Here is a 22,816-nt window from a genome sequence, read left to right on the forward strand (position 1 = left end):
TAAGCATACTTGAAAAGAGGCCGAGAAAAATTGTGGAAAACAACTGGGAGAAGAACAAGCTGGATTCAGGCCAAATAAAGGCTGTCAGGTCAGGCTTTCACTTAATAACAAATAGATGAGAAATTATGGGAGTATGACTAGTCCAAAGAAAAGCTTTCCAAGACAACAGTTATACAGGGTAAATGGGACATTAACATTATTGGAACAGTCTATATTTAAATAAATCAGCAGTTAGAATTGAAGGAAATGCAGGAAGATGGTGATGTAAAATCAGGTGTGAGACAAGGATACACAAAATGGCATTAAACCTGGTATTAGAATCGGATATATCAAACTTAGCTCTTTGCTTTATGCAGATGATGTACTCCTAAACAACCAGTGCAAATCTTCAGGATTCTCCAACTAAATTGAATAACAGCTGTAACAAATTTTTTTTTAGACATTTAGATTTCTAAAAATAGAAATTTAATAATTTTCTAAATAAAGTTATTTAGATTTCTGAGTTCAGTCTACTTAGTCTTATTTTCTATCCATTTCCTTTATGATCTTCTAGTATATTTTCTTCTCTTCTATTTTTGAGAATTTCTGAAGTCTTTCAGTAGGTGTGCTATACATGTATGTTCGTACCATTGTAACTTTTCTCTGATTGTTGCTGTGATTTGAATATAGTATTTTAATTCTTTAGCCACAGAGAGACTGGAATGGAAATCTGCCCTTCATGGTAGGTGGATGAGAATGATACTTGTTAAGGTTTCAAGCAGTGTGCTTTATGCTAAAGCTAAAAATAGCTTCTCAGACTATGATTTCTATGAACAGTCAACTCTCACTACAGCAAACACTACTATAACAAATTAATAAAAACACCGAACAAAAGTCCGATGGGTAGAATATTCTGCTAAAAGAAATTCGCTATAGTAAACTTTTCTGCTATCTATAGGTCTTCTGACAAACTATCCTTAGGAGTGTTAATAGTTTGCTACAGTGAGAGAGAGTAAGGTGCAGTTTTTTTTCCCAATTTAATCATGCATAAAGAGGTGCCCAAGCATTGTTGCTAGTCCTCATAAACGGAGTGGGACTAACTGCTTTGTCAAACCAATACTTCATTATCATGATCTATGATGAATACTTATCAGGCTTAACAAACTACTTACATAGCAAAAACCAAAGTCCTCTGAAGCAAAACAAAATACTTCAAGGAATAAACCTTTAGGGATTTTTCTTAGACCTGGGTTGCTGCAATTTAATTTGTATATTAGTGATACAGAAAATAATTTAAAGAGAAATATCCAGTTGTTTGCTGATGATGCAAAACTAGAAAGGGTGACACTAATCTTGTATGAGTACTTAGACATTGATTATCACTCATGTTGAGGTTTAGTGAAATAAACACACACATACAGATGATAAATATTAACTGAATTTATTTAGTTAATAAATTATGCCACAGTTTGCCTAGGTCACCTAGGTATTTTCATGGACACAAACACTGAGCATGTGCACACAGTCACACTGGTAAGAAAACAAACACAGACTAAATATGAATGGTGGGATTCTAGAGCCTTAACTATCACCCTCTACATGTGCAATGATGGAAACTAGTTGAAGATCTCATGATGAAAATCTCTCTGATCTTAGGTAAAGCGAGTTAGTCAAATTTGTTGAGATTTAGCATTGCTGCAATTCTAAGGTAGATTCTAGGAAAAAGTCTCTCTGATATATCTGTAAACCTCCCTCTTATTCCTGTATAAGAGGGAGGTTTTCCTTCCATTAAAACTGGTAATCAGTATCTAGACCATGCCATAGAAACTGATCAGTATCTATGGCATGGTCTGCTCACCAGAATGGCTATTACAAGTAATGGACATAGTTCCTGTGTTCTTCCATGAAGATATTTGCTGTTCTTCCTGTTTATCCAAGACAGGATAGCTTGCAGGAGCAAGGGATGCATAAGACCCCAGAATGGTCAAGGTGATGGAATGTAGCTTTTGGTGAGCAGATAAGGATAGCAAATTTTTGGTATAACTTGAAGGATGAAGCCCCCCCACCCACAAAAAAAAATTATGAGTGTGATTAGAATGATATAAGGACTAGATTTTTTTTTTTCCTGCACACAGCCACTAGGTTAGTGGCTATGCACTTCGCAACCATATGCCTAGGGAAGGAGCATCCTAGGTTCAATTCCCGTCAGTGATGTGAGGAGCTGAAGGATCTTCATGAAAGATTGCAACACCAATTAGATAGTTGGCATTAAATCTTGCTATTTGCTAAATTTCATAAGCAATAAGGTGAATACCCAGTACAAAATTCCAACTGAATAAGGAATAAGTTGCTACTGCTATATTGAATAGTGAATCGAGTTTATTCAAAATTTGTCTACTTGTCTTTTAAACCAGTTACAATAACAGCTTAAGTTTCCACTATGCTCTGTACAGGTATCCCTTGCTTAACTCTGATTTGATTATCGCGGTGAAATTAATTGCGGCAATCCCTTGATATACGCAGCAAGAGTTTTGATTAATGCGCCTTTAAATTTACCACGCAAAATCATGTTCACGCCATGAGGCTGCTAGTCTCATGGTCATCCAAATTCTCTTAATGGTCTGTGTGAGAATGTGAAAGTTTTATTTTTCCCACCAAATACGACATCATTGCTACAGCCCACGGACATGGGCGTCATTGCAACTTTCAAAGCCTATTTTCTTAAAAAGACATTCTCAAAGGCAGTAGAAACAACAACAGGAGAAAATGCGATTATGCTCCACGAATTTTGGAAAAAATTTAACATTAAACATGCAATTGAGAACATTCGTGACTCGTGGAAGCAAGCGTCTTCTAGTTGCATGAAGCCGTTTGGAAAAACCTGCCAGAATGCTCTAATGACTTGGGTTGTTTTCAAAATCCTGTGAACAATGTGGTCAAAAAAATCATTGCAAATGGTGAAGACCTCAGTTTTGATGGTGTTGATGCAGAAGATGTTAAAGAATTATTGGATTCAGATTCAAAAGATTTCAGTGACAACGATCTTCTTGAAATTGAACAACGCACATATGAAGAGAATGAAAAAATGGAATGCGAAGATGAGGTTCCAAAGGAAATAACAGTCAAAGAACTGGATGGAATATTTCGCAGTTTAGAATCGCTTAAGCAGCAAGTAATGGATATGGATCCAGATGTTAATCGAAGAATGCTTGTTTGCCGAGGTCTGGAGAGTCATTTTGCTTGTTATCGTAGAATTTATGCCGATAAGAAAAAAACTAAAACTGTACAAATGACTCTTTATAACTTCTTTTGATTAAAAAAAATTGCAGTGACTAATGTAGGGTACAAGTATTTATTAAACATTTACTTTGCATTCATTTTTTATCTTTCCTAAAAGAGTACCATATAAAACGAACTCTTAGTACAGTAATCGATCAGGGATGAATTATACTTTTTACCATTGATTATTAGATTTGATTAACGCGATTTTGATATACACGGTAACATCAAGGGATTAATTAATCGCGTTAATCGAGGGATACCTGTATTTTGAATGGTGATCTAAATCTCCACAAGCACCTAAAGGGAAAGTTAATAGACAAGTAATTTTAAAGTGAGTTCTTGGCCATTTGGTGTGAATTAGCATTTTTTTTTCCCCATACAGATAAAATAAACCTAATATAAATACAGTAGGCCCCCCATATCTGCGGAGGCTTGGTTCCATCGTCTTCCGTGGATAGTAGCGAACCATTAGTGAGACCTAGATTTTTGAACATATATAGCAAAATTGAAGCAGGAAATTATTAGTAAATTGACTCAGTCTCACATGCTAGGACTCTAGGGTTCTTTAGTGAATATGTTATGTAGTTAATATATAATGTATACACTAAATTGTATGACTAAATAAATAATAATAAAAAGAGTTTTTTTTTTTTTAATTAAATGAGGTAATTTCTACACTACCACTTTACCCGTACTATCCAGGGATGCTATCTACTGCATTTGGGCACACGTTCCATTGCTCCTCGATAATAATATTACATACTTATTTAATATTATCATGAAACAATTTTTACGTCTTTAGAATCTATGAGGAGCAATGGAATGTGTGTCCAAATGCGGTAGAAAGCACTCGAGTAGTATGGGTGAAGTGACAAACCAAAAAAATTGCCTCATTCAATAAAACTTTGTCTTTAGACAAAATTTAACCCACATATTAATTATGTAGAACAAAATGATAAAATATGCTAATGAAAATGTAATTGTTAATAAAATCTTAACATTTTTATTCTTATTAGGAGGAATCAACTGAGATCAGAACACCTCGTTGTTCAGCTACATATTTATTCATCTTCCGAATCTTTGGCAGTCGGCTGCTTGCCTGCCTACTGAGCAAATGATGTGGATGGCTGAGGATCATCAATAGTAGAAGCTTTGTCGACTTTTTTTTAAAAAAACATTGTTATTGGAAGCTGCCGTTTTTGTCTCTTCAATTCAGTAAACAGGTTCTGCAAAGGTTCCAAAAGCTTCGGTTATTGTGCGAGTAATTTTTATGCTGCACTCCATCATTGAATCATAATCCATAATCTGTTCCTTTAATGTTTGAGCTGTTCGAAATATCGCAGCAAATTTTTTGAGTGTCCACGCTGATGGTTCTTGTTCACTTTCATCGTCATCGTCGTCTTCTTCTGTAGAAGATTTGGCAAGAGATGCAGTCTCTTAAAAAGTACAAAAATCAGCAGAAACACTGGACTCTCATAGCAGACACCACCAATGAGCTTGCTGTAACAAGCACAAAAAGTTGTGGCCAAACTCTTACACTGTTGATGAACTAAAAAAGAAAATGCAGTGAAGCAAAATTATCCACTATAGCATAATTTTTTGATTCCTATGTGTTTGCTACAATCTTTCAACTCCTCATTAGTGAGCACCTCACAACGTCCATCTATGTAATCATTCAATTCTTCTTCTGTCATATCGTCAAATCCCTCTCCACCTATGTTCCATGCTGTGTTAATTATCATTGTTATCTGTGAGTTAATATCAGGGGCATCAATTTATCCATTCAACTGGTTTCAATTCATCCATTGCTCCCTTGATGAATACAATTGCATCTGCAATTGTGAATGATTTCCAGCATTCCATGCCTCCAACATCAGCAGAATCCTCAACAATTGCACGAATTATATCGAAAACCGCCGAGCATATGAGGCTTTGAAGCATCTAATGACATCTTGATCGAGTGGCTGAAGCAATGAGGTCGTATTAGGTGGGAAGAAAACCACTTCAACATTTTCATTTTTGGTGACTAGTGACTCAGGGTGCCCTGGAGCATTGTCTATTATCAATAAAACTTTAAATGGTAATCCTTCCCTCTCCAAGTATTTTTTTCACCACCAGAATAAAAGATCGATAGAACCATTCTGTAAATAACACGGCCGTGACCCACGTATTTAGATTTGATTGCCAAAAAACAGGCAGACAACTTTTGTTTTTAGGGCACGTGGATTCTGTGTTCAGTAAACAAGGCCAGGTTTAATTGTGTGACCAGCTGCGTTGCCACAAAGTATCAGCATCAATCTGTCTTTAAATGCTTTAAAGCCTGGTGCTTGCTCTACAGTTTTATGGATGTAGGTCCGTTGGGGCATTTTCTTCCAAACGAGGCCGATTTCATCACAATTAAAAACTGCTTAGGATGATAACCTTTCTCTGCAATAATTTTTTTTAATTTCTGCTGAGAACAATGCAGCAGCTTTCTCATCAACCGATGCAGATTCTCCTGTAATTTGTTTTTTAGATTAAACCTAGTTTTGAATCTATGCAACCAGCTCTTGCTTGCTGTAAACGACTTTTCTTCCTCTTCTGTTTCGTCTTGTGGCCGCATGTCTTCATATAGGATCAATGCTTTTTGTCGTAATGTGTTACCATCAATAGGAATCCTTTTTCTTGTCATGTCTTCCGCCCACAAATTCAAAGCTTTCTCTACCTCGAGTAATGCCTTATCATGCACTGTACCTGTAACTTTTGCAGATTTGGGTGCAATGGAAAGACTGGCACGAATTTTTTCTTTGTTCTTCAACACTTAACATATCGAAGATTCATATTTGTAGATTTAGGCACACAAAAACACACGTGTTGAACAGATTATTTTATTAATTACTAATAAAATAAAACTTGACGTTTCAACCTCTATATCGAGGTCATCATCGGAAGAATACAACTGTATACGGAACCAAGCTACATGTTCATGCCTTGCATACCGGGAAAATAAATCTACGTAGTTAATAAATCCTTTTTCCTAGCCTGACCTCTAGTGATAAAAAATAAAAATAAAAAATAAAAAAATAAATAAATAAAAATTAAAAAAAAAAAATAAATAAATAAATAAAAAATAAAATAAAGAATATATATATATATATATATATTATAAATAAATAAATACAACTACAATAAACTGCTAAAGTCCTCATGTATTAATATTCTTCTGGATAATTCTGACTGTTATAAACTGATTTCTTTCAGTTGAATGTTCCAAACACTTCACCAGGTTGTCTTCTTGTAGTGGGATTTTTCTAGGGCTAGTTTAGGATGTTATACAGGTTGTAGATGGGTCCTCCACATTCTTGAAATGTGTGAGGCCATCATTTTTGTTGAGATTTGGGTTGTGTTTAAGCATTTCACGACTCTTTAAATTTTCTCTCAAACCAGGTTTTGGTGCGGTGTAGGGACTTTGTATTTTTCCAGTCAATTCTGTGGTATGTTTGGAGTGCATGGTCAGAAAGGCCGGTTTTACCGAAATGGAGGTATTTAATGTGTCATTTGTGTTCGTCTTGTCTGATTGGGATAGTTCGCCGTTTCCCCTATGTATGGTATGTCACATGTGCATTGTATTTTGTATACCCCTTTGTATACCCCTGGATGTGCTAGGTGTGGAAGAGGATCTTTAGAAGAACTGAGTAAGTGTCTTAGCTTATTTGGGGATTTAAAGGTGGTTTTAATGTTGTATTTGTGAAGTGTTCTGTCTATTTTTTCAGAAATGCCACTAACATAAGGAATGGCAATAGCATTCTTGAAATCTTTTTTGTTCTTACTGGTATCTTTATGGAAGATCTTGTGAATAGTTTTTTTACTGTATCCATTTTTGATAAATGTTTGGTTGATGATCTTGTATTCCTGGTTTAGAGCCTGTTCATTAGAACAAATTGATTGATTGAACTAGAAGATTCATTTTTATTATAGATCTTGGCAACAGTTGCAATTGACTGTTTTTCTACTTCAATCATATTGATAATCTGATTTTTCACTAATACTGAACACTTCGTCTTCTTTTCAGTTTTGAAGCCATTTTTAAATTTTTCAATTTATTTGCTTGAATTTAAACGCAATTTTTAATTGCAATGACAGACAATTGACTGTTTTATTCAACAATTCGAATAAAACTAGACATGAACAAACACGCACGTAAGTCCATGCACCTAGCAAAACAAGAATGTTTCGACAAGTTTTTAGCCTGTGCGTATGCATGTTTCAAACAGCGTGCCGCTCGACCGTTTCGCATGCTTTTTCGCAATGCAGATAAGTGAAATAGCGGACACCAAAACTGCAGATACGGAGGGCGGGGGCCTACTGTATATATAAACTTACCTTTTTTCCTTCAGAGCGGCTATAACGGTCTTGGGATCACAAGGATCACTATTTTTCACCTCGGATGATGGATATATAAAATTCCAGCTGTAGAAACAAGAAAAAGACAGTGAAAGCATGCAAAATATATTTTAAAATAAATGTTATTTGAAAAGGAATCAATATGTTTTGATTAATGAAAAACTAATAATTAATTATTATATACAAATAAGTATTTTCCTATGCTCAGAATCACTTAACTTTTTCCTAGTATTTTTTAAAGAATAATAATATATTTCACACACAGGTAAATATATCCCATACCTTATTAGCATTTGTAGAAATGTTCTGAACTAAGCCTACTGTCTCTACTATAAATGTATTTGAAAGGAATCACAACACACCTTTAAGAAGAATAATATATTTCACACACAAGTAAATATATCCCACACCTTATTAATGTTCATCATAAAATATTACCAGAATCACTTGTTTAATTTAATGTCTTTATTTGTAAAATTTTCTGCTAAGTTTCAAAGCAATACAGTTATAGGAAAACACTACAAAGAACAACATTTTAATTGAAATCATGTGATATTATATGCACTATTGGCTGCAGGAAAATAGCTTGTAGACAAAATATTAGTGTTTGTAGAAATTTTTTTTTTTTTTTTTTAAAAAAGAATAATATATTTCATACACAAGTAAATAGATCCCACACCTTATTAGTGTTTGAAAAAATACTTTGAACTAAGCCTACTTCCCCTAACATAAATGTATCTGATAGCATGACAAATCCATATAATCAGTTAACATGGTATCAAAGGGAAAGCTCAGCTCACATCAATTATGTATGAGAGAAAAAAGAGGTATGCTCAAATTCACATTCATGAGTTGGATTTGGAGATTTTTATAGTTAAAGTGCTAGCTAAAATTATATGGAAACTGTTGGATCATTGTCATTTGAACAGGACTCGCACTGATTAAGAACAATGTTTTGTTTATGGCTTCATGAAAATATACATTTTGCAATAATAAGAAAATAACTGAACGAAGAAATTTCAAGACACTGCATAACAAAAATGACAAAATGAGGGGAAATTGGTGGAAAATCAACTCCTCTGAAAAAATACACTTTCTGTCTGAAAAAGGATAAAATAAAAAATGTGAAACTTTGGAAGTATATTATAATGGAAATCAAAAATAAAAACAGTAATAAAATAGAATCGGAGATACTCATTGGGTGTGTTACAAAACAACAAAAAGCAGTTTATCAGTATTAACACTCCCTCTTTAACATGTTTATAGCCTAGAGCAGCATTTCCCAACCTGGGGAATGCGGGGTAGTTTATTTCCATTAAACTTTATCTTATCATGTTGCTCACGCCCGTTGTTCACACCTGGTCTAATTGATATGTTCATATTCTGTATTGCATTGTTATAAATGACACATTTAGTGTTGTAAAATTGTAATTTATTGCTTCATCTTTATGATATGTAAAATATAAAAAAAATTCCATTTTGGATTTTATGGGAGCCGCAGTGAATTAACATTTGCCACAGGGAGTCCGCGCCATATTAATATTCACTACAGGGGGGTTCGCAACATCAAAAAGGTTGGAAAACACTGGCCTAGAGTATAGTTCATACTAGATTAAGAATTTAACTGCAAGAAGCTCCGTTCCCATATCTTTTCCTCCAATATCTGCAGGTTAACACCAGGCTTACCATATTATCAAATACTTATCAATGAAATCAAGCATGTACGTAAAATGACACAACAAAAAAATTTATGTTTTTGGTTATGAAATCTTGTCTTTAAATAAGTTCATTTCTCTTTAATTCTTAAATACAAAAGACGAGAGCTTTCTCATAACTATCACTGTAGCATGAAGCAACAATTTTAACAAAGAAACATCTTAAATATAATTAATAGAAATGTATATTATCAGACATGTAGAAAGGTTGAAATGTTGAGTTATTTCATATTAATATTATTTCATTTGTTACAATTCTGAATTGCTTCCACAACTACTGGAAGTATGACAACTATGACAAATGTGTGTTTAAAAAAAAGTGAAACATTAGCCACATAATAAAATTTTATAACAAAAAACATTAGTATGTTTTTAAAAATCAAAGCGTTTCATTTGCATTTTGCTGTTAGTTTATTTTAAATGCAGTGCAGTCAAACTGCATAAATAAGTTCTAATATAAATGATGCAAAACTAAAGAGCATATTTTGAGATATTCTATAGCAGAATTTCTTCTGATCTGGTCACACTGTCGTTTTTTTTTTCTTTTTTCTTTTTTTTTGGGGGGGGAGGAGAGGGGAGTATTTTGAATATGATGCGAACTGTTTTTTTGTTTATATCTTGAGAAAATCAAGCTATAAACAATAAAAAAATAACACTTTGAGAAAAAAAAATGTAATTGTGTGCATGCATATAATACACAGAAAACATCTGTGCTCATTGCTTAACTGATATTAGAGAGGAGTAAAAATGATACTATGTTACAAAATTACTTATTTAATTCAGGCATGTATGTGATAAACAGTCCACATGTATGTAAAATTTGGGAAATGCTGTTTTATGGCATGCCAATGTAGAATTCAATCAACATTAGAAATTTAATATGACAGAAATTTGGATTAATTTAGAGTTTATGGCCGAGCAACTAAAGCTATGAGACCAAGTACATTATAAGCCCGAATGTGTTCTACGGCCAGTTTCATCTATTTGTGGAATGGTAAAGTTTCTTGGAGGACAGCAAAAATTTTAGCTAAAAATTTAAGCCTTTGAAGGTTCTCATAATGGCAATCTTTTGTGATAAATGGTGGAGGGACTTTGCATGTATCTCCCTGTGTCTTTCTGAAATAAACTGAATAGATAAGTTTATTTTGTTCAGAGGCATCTGGAAGAGTGTCTAAAAACAGAGATTACTGGTTTCTAATTCCACAATGAACTTAATCTAGAGATGAATGTTAAGACAAAAAATTAAGTGTTGTAGTTTATTTGCAGAGCTAGGCCATATTAGGAACACCACCCACACACACACACAGTAGCCAAACTTTAAGTCATAATTCATGAGTCTCTAGTGCCAGTTTTCAAATGACTCCATAATCAGGTTCACTAAAAGCAGTGACAGTGAAGTCAAGGTGTAATTGATGGAATGTTCGTATAACATTAGTCATTAGTGTCTCTCGTAGAAATAATTCTTGAGAGAGTTCTCTATTCAGGTCCAGTAGGTCATATGGTTCTCTTACTTAATCTTTTGTCTTTTCAATGAAGTGTGCTGTTTCTTATAGAGACTTGGGAAATGGAGTAAAACCAGGTTTAAAATAGCTTGGTATTTTTAACATTTATTATACCCAAGGTAAAATACTTTCTACATTTATATCTTCTCCTGAGATTTTTATTTAATAAGGTTAAAACACCTTATGGTAACTTGTTCTGGTAAAATACTTATAAGCTCTGTATTACTAAATCTTGGTATTTCTAGCCTGGCTCCCACTGATGAGACCTCAATAAAGGTCGAAACCGGTCTGGGTAGTGGCCCCTTGCCTTTAATACAAAACATCATACATCTCCTCCAGGAGATGTGCTTTGCATTAAGGGTAAATATTATGATTAGTGATCAGAGCTTATTCTACTTTTACCAAGGAGTTGCCCTGGTCTTGCACTACTTTGAGGGTCAGCTAGACCTCCAATACGTGCAGGCGCAAACTTGACTTGTTTGTTTGCTTACTTGGGAAATGGAGTAAAACCAGGTTTAAAATAGCTTGGTATTTTTAACAGTAATTTTGATTCTTTTTTCATTTTTGTTGCTCCATTAAAAGTATCAAAGTCTGAGTACCCCCCCCCACACACACACCAAATCCAGTCCTGAAAGACCTCTTTAATAGAATCTGGGGTCTGCAGGATAGTTTATTTTCATTAAACTTTATATCTTATCATGTTACTCACACCTGGGATATTGGAAATGTATATCTCTGGCTTCTTGAGGCCAATGGTTTAAGTAAAATTTAACACGAATGTTGGTATACCGTTACTTCTTCCCTTTGTAAAGCACAGGTGAATAATAGCCAACTCTTTGTAATTTAATTTAATTTAATAAATTATTACTTATAATATTATATTGGATTTGAGATTTATAATATTATAATATAATTTATATTATAAATAAATTTGATAATATTATACAAGTGTGTTTTTCTTGGTTTAATATTGTTTTTCTGCTTTTGGTCAAATAATTGAGTTCACAACAAAACTTCTGATTTTCAATTTGTTCACGACCTTATTTAGATATGGATCGGTAGTTAAAGTGTGGATCGTTGAAATGCAAGACAGACGATAATTCGAGTGGATCTGGTGTTGTCGAAAATAGTACTAGTGCAGATAAAGTTCCTTCGTACAAAAAATCATGCAGACATTGTCCATCCTATATGCAAATAGGATTTTCCGTTCTGAATAAAGATGGTGAAGACAGACCACAGTGTGTTCTTTGTTGCGAAGTGTTATCAAATGAATCTATGAAACCGTCGAAGTTGAGATGCCACTCTGAAACAAAACATGGCGAATCAGTTAATAAACCAATAATAGAATATTTTCAAAATTAAAAAACTGCAACTTTGTGGTTCACAGAATTTAGTTAAGGACATTGTGTGTGAAACAAAAAATGAAAAGGCTGTTCTTGACTCTTACAAAGTCGCCCTTCTGATCGCTAGAAATGGACAACCCCATACAATTGGGAAAGATTTAATTTTGCCTGCGACAAAAGCAATAACAAAGAACTTGTTTAGTGAAAAACATGTCAACGAGGTGTCTCTAATATCGTTATTTGACAATACTGTGAAAAGAAGAATCGACAAGATTGCTCGAAATGTGAAAGATATTTTGCTAGAACGGTTATATCATAGTGAATATTTTGCGTTGCAGTTGGATGAAAGCCACGATATTTCAAATAATGCCAATTTGCTAGCTTTTGTGCGATATGAACACGAAAATAAAATAAAGTTTGTGAAGATTTTTTGTTCTGTGAATTGTTACCTCTTCATACAACTGCTGAAGCCCTTTTCAAAGTTGTCAATGACTTCATAACTACAAATAAACTTCAATGGGGAAAAATGTGTAGGTATCAGCACAGATGGTGCTCAGGCAATGTCTGGAATACATAAAGATTTGGTTGCACCTCTTGTGAAATGGACACATTGCTGTATACACCACGAAGTACTAGCTACATGCCGTATGCCCTCCAAAATGAAAACCATTCTAGATGAGGCAGTAAAAAATGTCAATTTTATTAAAGCCCGTCCTCTTAACAGCTGGTTATTTTCTGTGCTTTATAATGAAATGGGAAGTGATCATGAACACTTATTATTGCACTCAGAAATCCGATGGCTGCCCAGGGGTAAGGTTCTGACGCTGTTGTATGAGCCTCACGACGAAGTAAGGTTGTTCCTTATAAACTCCAAATTTGCATTAACACACTATTTAAATGATTTCTCGTGGCTCTCATCTCTTGCTTACTTATCGGACATTTCTAACATCTTGAATAGGCTTAACGCGAGCCTTCAAGGTATATCTGTCACTGTGTTTTCTGTGTAAGACAAGATAGAGGCAACAATCAAGAAGTTAAATTTGTGGTATAACCATATTGAGAAAGGAAAACACGATTCCTTTCACACGATGAGCGATTTCATTGATTTCAGTGAACAACCTCTTTCTAGTGATGTTGCTGAAAGTATGATTGAACATATGAGGTCATTGGCATGTCAACTACATCTGTACTTTCCGCTTTGTCCTGAAAAAAATTACTGGATGAAAACTCTCTTTCTAGACTCAGAATATGAACTTCTTTCTTGGAACCAAAAGGGCTGTAAGACATCTGTTGCCATTTGCCACTACATATCTGTGCGAGACAACATTTTCCCATCTTGTATATATGAAAAACAAATACAGGAACAGAGTTAACGTGGAGCCAGATCTACGTCTGAAATTATCCAGTTTTGATCCTGACATGCGAAAGTTGACGTCTGAAAAACAGCACCAGCCATCACATTAGGCGAGTGTTAAATTCATAATATTAGGCCTAATTGATATGTTCATATTCTTCAAATATCTCCATTCATAACAGTATTGCACTGTCATAAATGACACATTTACTGTTGTAAAATTGCAATTTATTCCTTCATCTTTATGATATGTAAAATATAAAATATTTCCATTTTGGATTTTATGGGAGCTGCAGTGAATTAACATTTGCTATAGGGGGTCTGCGACATCAAAAAGGTCACTGCTATAGAGGTAATATGTTATGCCAGGAAAGGCTAAGAGTAAGAATCAGTCTGGGATAAGAAATCTGATGTTGAATTAAAAGGTGAGCATTGTCAAATATAGGAAGAAAAGATCTAAGGATTTTTTTTTTTTTTTTTTTTTTTTTTAGGAGGAAAAAAGACAAAACCTATGTTTTGGAAGCTGTAAGTGACTAGGTTGTTATTTCCCCTTTGCAAGCTGGTGTGGAGATTAGTGTTTAAGCACTAATTGTAAATGATCTTGAAGTTTGAGGTTAAGCACTGCAAGGCTTGTCATAGGAGTAGAGAGTTCTATCATCAGCAAAACTGGGAACAAGATTTGAAGTCAATGAGAGCAATTACATAGCCCTTAGGAAGACCTACATTAATAGGGAAAATCTGAAGAGAGAACATCCTCCACCAGAATATGTCATGAATGAAGCAAGAGAAAACTGGCATTCCAATTGCAAAAAGAGGAAAAAGCCATAATAGCAATTTGCTGAGAAGCCCTTGATGCCAAACCTTATCAAATACCTTGACAATGTCAAGCGCAACAGCAGTGGTTTCTCCAAACCATTTCCATGGCACATGTCCAGAGATGGGTGATGCAAGTAAAGAGCTTTGACTGATAAAACCCAAACTAGTGGTCACTGACTAGCTGAAAGTTTTCCAGGTGTCAAAAGTTACTACTGATGACCTTATCTTACTTTACAGAATGAGGTGAGAGCAATAAGTCAACAGTTTGAAGGTAGACACTTATCACCTTTTGTGGGGTGTTCTTTATCATCTCTACACTGTGCAGGGATGACAAAAAACAGATGTCAGTTCAGAAGCATGCCTTTGAACCATCGAAGTCAGAAATCTTTTTGGTATACATGACAACATTTCAGAAACCTGCAACACTTGCAAAACAATCATGAACATGGCTGTTTGACTTTGAAAGGACTAAATGTAGAAAACTTGCCAACCTGTATTAATTGTAGTGCCTTTTGATCCCTTACAGAAGAGGTTGGGTGCAGTTTCTGTGCAGTTAAAGAAGGAGGTTATCTGACTTGGTCATCTACACAGGAGTTGGATAAGAAGAATGATGCTGCGGGGATCAACTTTATCGTTAAGCGATGCTGCAACACTGCCATATGGATGAGAGAGAGAGAGAGAGAGAGGAGCACAGATGGACGGAAACTGCACACAACAGCTTCTGTAAAGGATCAAAATGCAGTATAATTAACACAGGTGGCAAGTTTTGTATATTTAGTCCTTTCAAAGTAGCCATGTTCGTGATGGTTTTGCAAGTATTGCAGCCTGCAGTTTAGGCAATGAATGAAGCTGGAGTTTCTGTCTCAAGCTGATTACGATAAGCTGTTTTCTTTCCTTTGACCACCAAGATCACGAGTATCTGGATATGGAGAAGAAACAGTAATCTGATAAAGGGGGGGGGGGTTGAAAGAAAGGTATAACATGTTGTTATAGAGGTTATGACTGCAAACCAGAATTTACTTAGCCACAGTAAAGCATTTGATTTATAAGTATATGCACTAAATTTATTCACCTACGTGCACCAAGAGTCTGGAAAAGTTTCCCTGAATAAGAATCCCCTCTATTATATTATATTGGCTGGCACAGCTTTAAAAAATAAATTTGTCAATATCTGAAGAGGAGACGGTCCCAGAAAGAAATTAGAGGATCCATTTCTTTTAGCAAGGAATAACCTTTAACAGTCAGGGTAAGCACGGAGAAAAATTAGGAATCGACTAGAGATAAAGAATTTGCTTTCCTTATAGAATGAACACGTAAGAAGTGATACAGATATTAGAGTCAGGGAAATTTTATAACTCTTGTAGTTAAAGTAGAGAGGTAAATTCCATAAAGGAAGTAAATTATTATAGGAAAAGTAACACGACACAAATATATAACAAGATTACACCAGATATAAGCATCATAGAGCAATGCCTGCCATCAAGGAAAGTGATGCATGGCATTTTTTTTTTTTTTGCAACTGTAGTTATCCAAAAACAAATAAAATCCAGTTTTTTTATGATTATACTTATTGGCTGAAAGTCTCGATAAAACGTCTATCTTTTAAAGTTAGAAGAGATGATATATTCATATATTTTGAAGACAAATATTAAGGACTAAAAAAATTGTGTCATCAATTTTTTACTATCATTTTCATGATCTGCATATCCTACTTAACAAAATACAGTAATTCATCCATGTTAAGGTTGTGGTCCAGTGTAGTATTTTGTGAATCTGTTTAATGGATAAACAGTTTATTGGTACCTGCACTAAATAAGCAGCCATTTATGCAAAATAAATTGGGATTTAACAATTTTAAACAACAAAAATTTTAACATTTTGTTTCATCTTCTATAAAACAATGGGGAAATTTACTTAACAGAAAGATAAAGTTCAAATTAAGTAGCTTTATAAATTATACTCAACAAGAAATTATATTTTTCTATCTTAACTTACACTGAAACAAGTGATGTGAAGTCAACAGCCTCTCTTTCATATATATACACTCATGAGCAGTTGAATTAGAGATACCTGCCTAGTAGCGGGTAGCACCCCCTTTCGTCTTGATGATGGTGGTGATGCAGCATGGCATGGACTCCACAAGGCACCCGAAGCGTTGGGGAACCAAACTGATCCATGACTGCTGCACAGCCTCCCACAATGCATGGAGACTGGTCGGAGCAGGGTCCAGGGCGCGTATATCTCTCTCGACAGCATCCCAGATGTGTTCAATAGGACTGAGGTCAGGGGACCTCAGGAGCCAGCCAAGCATCCTCATGTCCATGGAGTGTTCATCCACCCACTCAGCCACAATTCGAGAGCCGTGGGCAGGTGTATTATCTTGCTGTAGATACAGGTCTCCTGCAGGGTACTGTAGGTGCAGAAATGGGTGCACATGATCTGACAGCAGGTCCCTGTATCGTTCGCCAGTGAGGAGACGATGGTAGATGTACCAGGAGACCCATTTCATCCCATGTAAACAGTCCCCATACGAGAATACCATCACCACCGGCCTGAACTGTATCCTGCTGGCATGAGGGATCTATTGCTTCATGTGCTTGGCGATGCACTTGTACCATGCTATTGGCGTGTACCTCGACTTGTCGGTCCAGGCGACCCTTTTCCATGCGTCGAGGGTCCAATGGCAGTGTTCCTGCGGCCATGCTAATCGCTGTGTCTTGTCATATGTGGTGGCTTCTGTACCCCATAGCGAGGAGATGGTTCTGGATGGTGTTGCTGCTCACACATCTTTGTTGTTCGGCATTGAATTCGCGGGTGATCTGCGGCACTGTGGCCCATCTATCTGTCGTTATCATCCAAGCTAGCTGATGGCATCCCCTGTCATCGACACGTTGTACACTATGGCAGTTTTCCCTGGCGGCTGTGGTTATACCCGATTCCATGTACTCACGGTACATTCTTGACACAGTGGCCCGTGAAAAGCAAAGTGCCTGCTGACTTCGGAGATGGAGTGCCCCATACGTCTGGCTCCAACTATCTGGCCGCGATCGAATTCGCTGAGATCTCAAGTCTTCCCCATTCTGTGCTCGACTATTACTCAGACGGTCAGTACAAGGTCTGACGACATCCCCATCACGCGCCAGTATTCTATTCACCGGGGCGACCACAGCACCATTTCGCCAACACGGCAGGTATCTCTAATTCAACTGCTCATGTGTACACACACACACACACACACACACACACACAGTAGATGGTACTTACTGTGATCACTAAATCACTTTTACATAACAATAACTGGCTGCATTAAGCAAAGGATATAAAAAATTGCATCATTTATTTCAATTTATTGTTATAAAATTTATAACATTTACAACATAAAAGTTATGTTAAAAACTTATCTAATGTTGTCTGTTGTGTGTTTGAATAAATTTCAATAATTTATTTAATAATTAATTAATATATATAATAATTAATTTCAATAAAGAATAAGTTTGTGAATAAATTGCTCATACTCATAATGCCTTTTGAAGTTTGTTGCTCTATGTTGCACACCGTGATGAAGTATTTGTAGAGCTTCTTGCATCTGGACATCGGTTGGAGGAGCTTCTAAAATTTGTTCTTCTATACTTGTATTAGGTTTTGTTCACTTTCTTCTACTAGTTTAAAAATTCTCATCGGAAGCAGCTTGACATATTTCCGACACTATCATTGTAGCCACCACTTCAATGTTGTTATCAACATCCAACCAAGTTTAATTGAATTAACAATGTAGTGTTCAAAGGCAAGATGATTACTTTGATGTTCTCTAACAATAAATTGTTTGTGTGTGTGTGCAGTGTAGTTGTCTACTAACAAGAAAATTCCTCGCTTTAATTTAAGATCATGATTACTAAATAACTTAAGGAATTCACAACGCATGCTGGAATATAAATTAAAATAAACTTTAATATATACTTCCTATATTTCGGCAACGTCACGTTGCCATCTTCATGGGAATATAATATTAAGACACGTGCACGCAGGCACTAAAACAGCAAATGAGGTCGAAGCGAGGAAACTACTGTTTTTCCCAAAGTCCTGATGGTGCCCCCTAGCAGGCTATATTAGGTATTCTTGGCCACTGGGCTGAAATTCTCAAGATGTACATCTCCCAAATTTGGGGCAGTCTCATGCATCCAAATTTGTTGAGGTTTGGCATGTTTCTTAGGGCTGAGGCTGATTCTATGAATAGTCTTTCAAATTTATACTTGCTAAGGTGTATTACTATGGCTTTCTTCCACCGTATTCTGTGGCATGTATATCCAGAGCATGGTCTGCAAGCCCAGAGTGGCTGTACTGGTGAAATTGGATGTAGTCCTTGTGTTCCAAAATTCTGATATTTGCTGTCCTGCCTGTTTGGCCAAAGTAGAACAGCTTACAGCTGCAAGGGACCTGGTATACACCAGATAGGTCTAGGGAAAGTGGTTGGTCTTTAGTGGAGCGGATTAAGGGATGCCAATTTTCTATATGGTCTGTAACAAGAGGTCAGATCATGTTTATTCAGGATTTTGGTAATTTTTTCCGAGGTGCCCCATATGTAGGGAATGGTGATGGATTTAGAGTAATCTTTTTTGTGAATGGGGGGGGGGGGCTGTGGTTTACTGGTTTTAGTATTTTTTTGGGGTTGTAGCCATTGGCTGAGAAAGTGTTAAGGATGTGATTTAGTTCAGTGGTTAGGGCATTGTCATTTGGACAGATTAGTTTAGCCCCGTTGTATAGTGTCTTAATAACTCCATATTATTGTGGTGGTGTGTGTGTGGTGGGGGGGGGGGGGATTATTGGTGAATGTACCTGCCTGTATGGGTGGGTTTTCTGTAAACTGAGAAAACCAAGGTTCCATCAGGCTGGCAGGTGACTAGTGTATCTAGGAAAGGGAGGCTGTTGTTTTCCTCTTTTTCCAGGGTGAACTTGATTCTGGGGTGTTGGTTGTTTAAGTGCGTTAAGAAGGAGAGGAGTGCAGAGCCATGTGGCCAAACAGCGAACACATCATCAACGTAGCGAAGCCATATGGTAGGTTTTTTGTGGGGCAGGGTTTAAGGCAATTTGAAGAGAAAGGCTTTCTCTTCAAAAGTCTCCATAAAGAAGTTGGCCGAGGGTGGGGGAGAGTGGTGAACCCATGGCTGTCCCCTCTCTGTAAAATTTTCCCTGTCAAATGAAATGGCCTGAGTTCATTGTGAACTGAAATAGGGCTGAGATATCAGGGGGAAATTTGGCTTGGATGAACTCTAAGGTTTCCTTGAGCGGGACATTTGTGAATAAGGAGGAGACGTCAAAACTGATCATTATATTACTATGTTGGAGTGTAAGGTTTTCTACACTGGCTTTGAAGTGGGCTGAGCTTTTTATGTGTGATGGTGTGTTGCCAGTATAGTGTGCGAGTGCTTTGGCTAAATGTTTGGCTAATTTGTAGGTGGGGGAATCAATGCCATCCATTATGGGAGGTAATGGCACATTTTGTTTATGTATTTTTGGGAGCCCATATATATATATTGGGGGGGGGGGGGTCTAGAGTTGAAAGGTTTTAATTTTTTAGTAACTTCCAGAGGTCAAGAAGTGACCTTCTTAAGGAGCCTATGGAGTTTTCTAATTTGTGAGTTGGTGGGATTGTATTCAACGGGGAGGTAACTAGCCCGATCTAATAATAAAGCATTAAGCTTACCTGTATAGTCAGTATGGTTGAGCACCACGGTAGCCTTCCCCTTATCCGCTATGGTGATTACTGCTTCTTTGTCTTTCTTCATTTCAAGTAGAGCCTTATATTCGCTATTGGATATGTTGGTTTTGATGGTCTTGCTTTGGTGAGAACACAGGCTACATCCAGTCTAATATTGTTGGCGATGTAGTTTGGAAGGTGGCAGATACCACGTTCAATCTGGATCATAATTCTATGAGAATTAATTTAAGATCCCACTTAACTAACCAACTGTTGAAAATGGCATTAGTCATCCAAGCATTTGCATTCGAACAGTAGTGTCAACAGACAAACTTTTGATACCTTTAAAACACAGAGGATTTTGGCTTTTTCCAATCATTGGGTGCTCTCATCTCTCTCTCAGCTTTCATATTAGCACAACAAAGAACTATCACACACTCTTTTGAAGATTTAAATCCTTTAGTACTTTCATTTTAAACAAATAAGTATGCTGGGCAGTGGCGGCTCATAAGAATTTGTAGTAGTGGGGCTGCAATGCTACCAGCCCAAACAGCAAGCAAATCACACATTACCTCCCACACACACACCATACATTATCCTCACGAGGTAGTGGTTTGATGCAGTCTGCACTGAATGCAGCTCCAGCGTTGAGTATACTAGCCAGTACTGATACTAGCCCTAGCCCGCACAGCACATTGACTGTAGAAAAATACAACTATTGCTACAAAATGAATTGTATAAAATACTATTGAGCAGTATAGTATTGCAAACAAGAAAATAATGGTTTTTAGATAAATATATAAAAATTTAAGAATGCCAATAATAAAACAGGAACTTTCGTTTTATACTGGAGGGACTGCAGTCCTTATGGATGAGCCACCACCGGTGCTCAGGCATTACACGAAAATATTCCTGTTCCGTCTGCATTGTATATATTGGGAGAATATTCAGCAAAACTTTTTGGCTACTTGATCTTAATCCATGCATCAGCTGATAAAAAAATCAGCACTTTTTTTCTTCATCATGAATACGCTTGTACACAATATTCTCTCACTTTTTCCACACCTGTTAAGCTATACATCAGTTGCAGTGAAATTTTCTTTGCCCATTCTTTTTTTGCAAGTTGTTCTGCTTTTTGACCCATCAAAGGCCCATTAATTGAAACATTCTTTTCATGAACATTACTAAACCAAATATTTAATGCTGATTCAACTTGGGAATCCTTACCAGATCGGGCTCTCTTCTGATCCATGTTCTCATTAGTAAGAGCTGAAATTTCAATGTTTGATCTGTTTTTTAAGATCTTACACAAGAGTGGTTATGAAATTAAATTTTTAAATGTACAGCCACACTATACTGACTCATTTTGGGCAACTTATCATAGCACTCCAAAATTCTTTGCTTTTCTTGAAAAGATAAATTTAAGTTTTTTACTTGCTTCTGCCATAATGCTAAGGGGTATTTTAACGAGTGCTGAAAGTCAAATTCACTTACTGAAAGAGAGCACACAAATAAACTCGAAAAATCACAATTTGACTACATATTTATACCCACCTGCATTTGCATGGAAGATACAAGATTTATGGAAGAATAAGATTAAAAGCAGATTAACACAAAAGTCAGATTTCAATGGAAGGCAGGTTTGTCTGCAGTTAAGAAAAGGGTGAGAGCCAGATTTTTTTTTCTCACAGAGCAGTGAGTATGTGGAACAAATTTTCTCCTGATTAACCTTTAAAGTTCTCAATTATGAGATGCAAAAGGCTAAACATTCAAGGATTTTGATAACAATAACTGGAACTTTGATTATTATAGATGGATCACTTTGAATTCATTTTAAATGGTGTGTTCTGGAACCGACTGATTTTGATAATAGCTGATTGATAATATTATCCACGATCATAATAAGCAGATTCTACTGTGTGTGTGTGTGTCTGCAAGTAGCTTAGTTGTGAAGATATCTCATGCACCAACTTTCTTTGCTCACATTTGAGTAAAGAATTAGACAGGAATTTAATTTCCTGTCAAGTATAAGATACCTTGTAACCAAGTGAAAAAAAAACTTTCTAGGATTAAGTAACTTGATCTGTGCTTGTGCATTTTACAATCAGTGGAAATGTAGCATACATACAAGATTTTAGAGAAGATGGTAAAAAACACATATACAGAAATGGTTTGACAGACAAACTATACTTTGCAAAGAATAGCATGGATTTACCAAAGGGAGGTAATGTTTTAGCAATCTGCTCATATTTTATAATAATGTTATGGATAAATTGGATAAAGGGGATGGGACACCATGACAGTGTTTGACTTGGCTAAGTCATATGATAGAATATGACATGAAAGGCTTTGCATAAACTGGAGAATGTGGAGTTGGAATATAAAAGATAGGTAACAGAAAGTGGTGTATGGGGGGGGGGGGGATCTATCAGAATTAAAAGTATTCAGTAGTGTACCACAATAACATTTGCAAAGCTTGCAAATACAGCTCAGAGGATAACTGTAATGTCGAAACAATCGTTGACGTGCAAGGACAAGGAAGTCATTTTCATTCTTTGCAAGGCATTGATATGATTGCATCTGAAGTACTGTACACATATATAGTCTTCTCTTTTTGGAGTGGATAAAGAGGCCATGGAAATTACAAAGATTATATCAGCATTATGAAATGTATATTATGAGGACAGATTGTAAGTATGTGAACTACAGATTCTGGTTAACAGGAGAAAGAAAGAAAGATAGAAAGT

At 36.0% G+C, this 22,816-nt stretch overlaps 1 protein-coding gene across 2 annotated transcripts in view; it reads right to left on the reverse strand.

Annotated features, from left to right (window-relative positions):
* LOC150107633 (uncharacterized) overlaps positions 1 to 22,816 on the reverse strand; it is a 271,977-nt gene that overhangs the window by 209,053 nt on the left and 40,108 nt on the right. For both annotated transcript variants that reach the window (XM_090391984.1, XM_090391983.1), the window contains one exon: positions 7,624 to 7,710. In XM_090391984.1, the coding sequence (XP_090248110.1) occupies positions 7,624 to 7,710 (87 nt within the window). The remainder of the gene's footprint in view (positions 1 to 7,623; positions 7,711 to 22,816) is intronic.

Source organism: Typopeltis vanoorti, chromosome 4 (genome assembly GCF_054136105.1).
Source record: "Typopeltis vanoorti isolate ZY-2024b chromosome 4, IOZ_Tvanoo_1.0, whole genome shotgun sequence".
NCBI classification, from domain to species: Eukaryota; Metazoa; Arthropoda; class Arachnida; order Uropygi; family Thelyphonidae; genus Typopeltis; species Typopeltis vanoorti.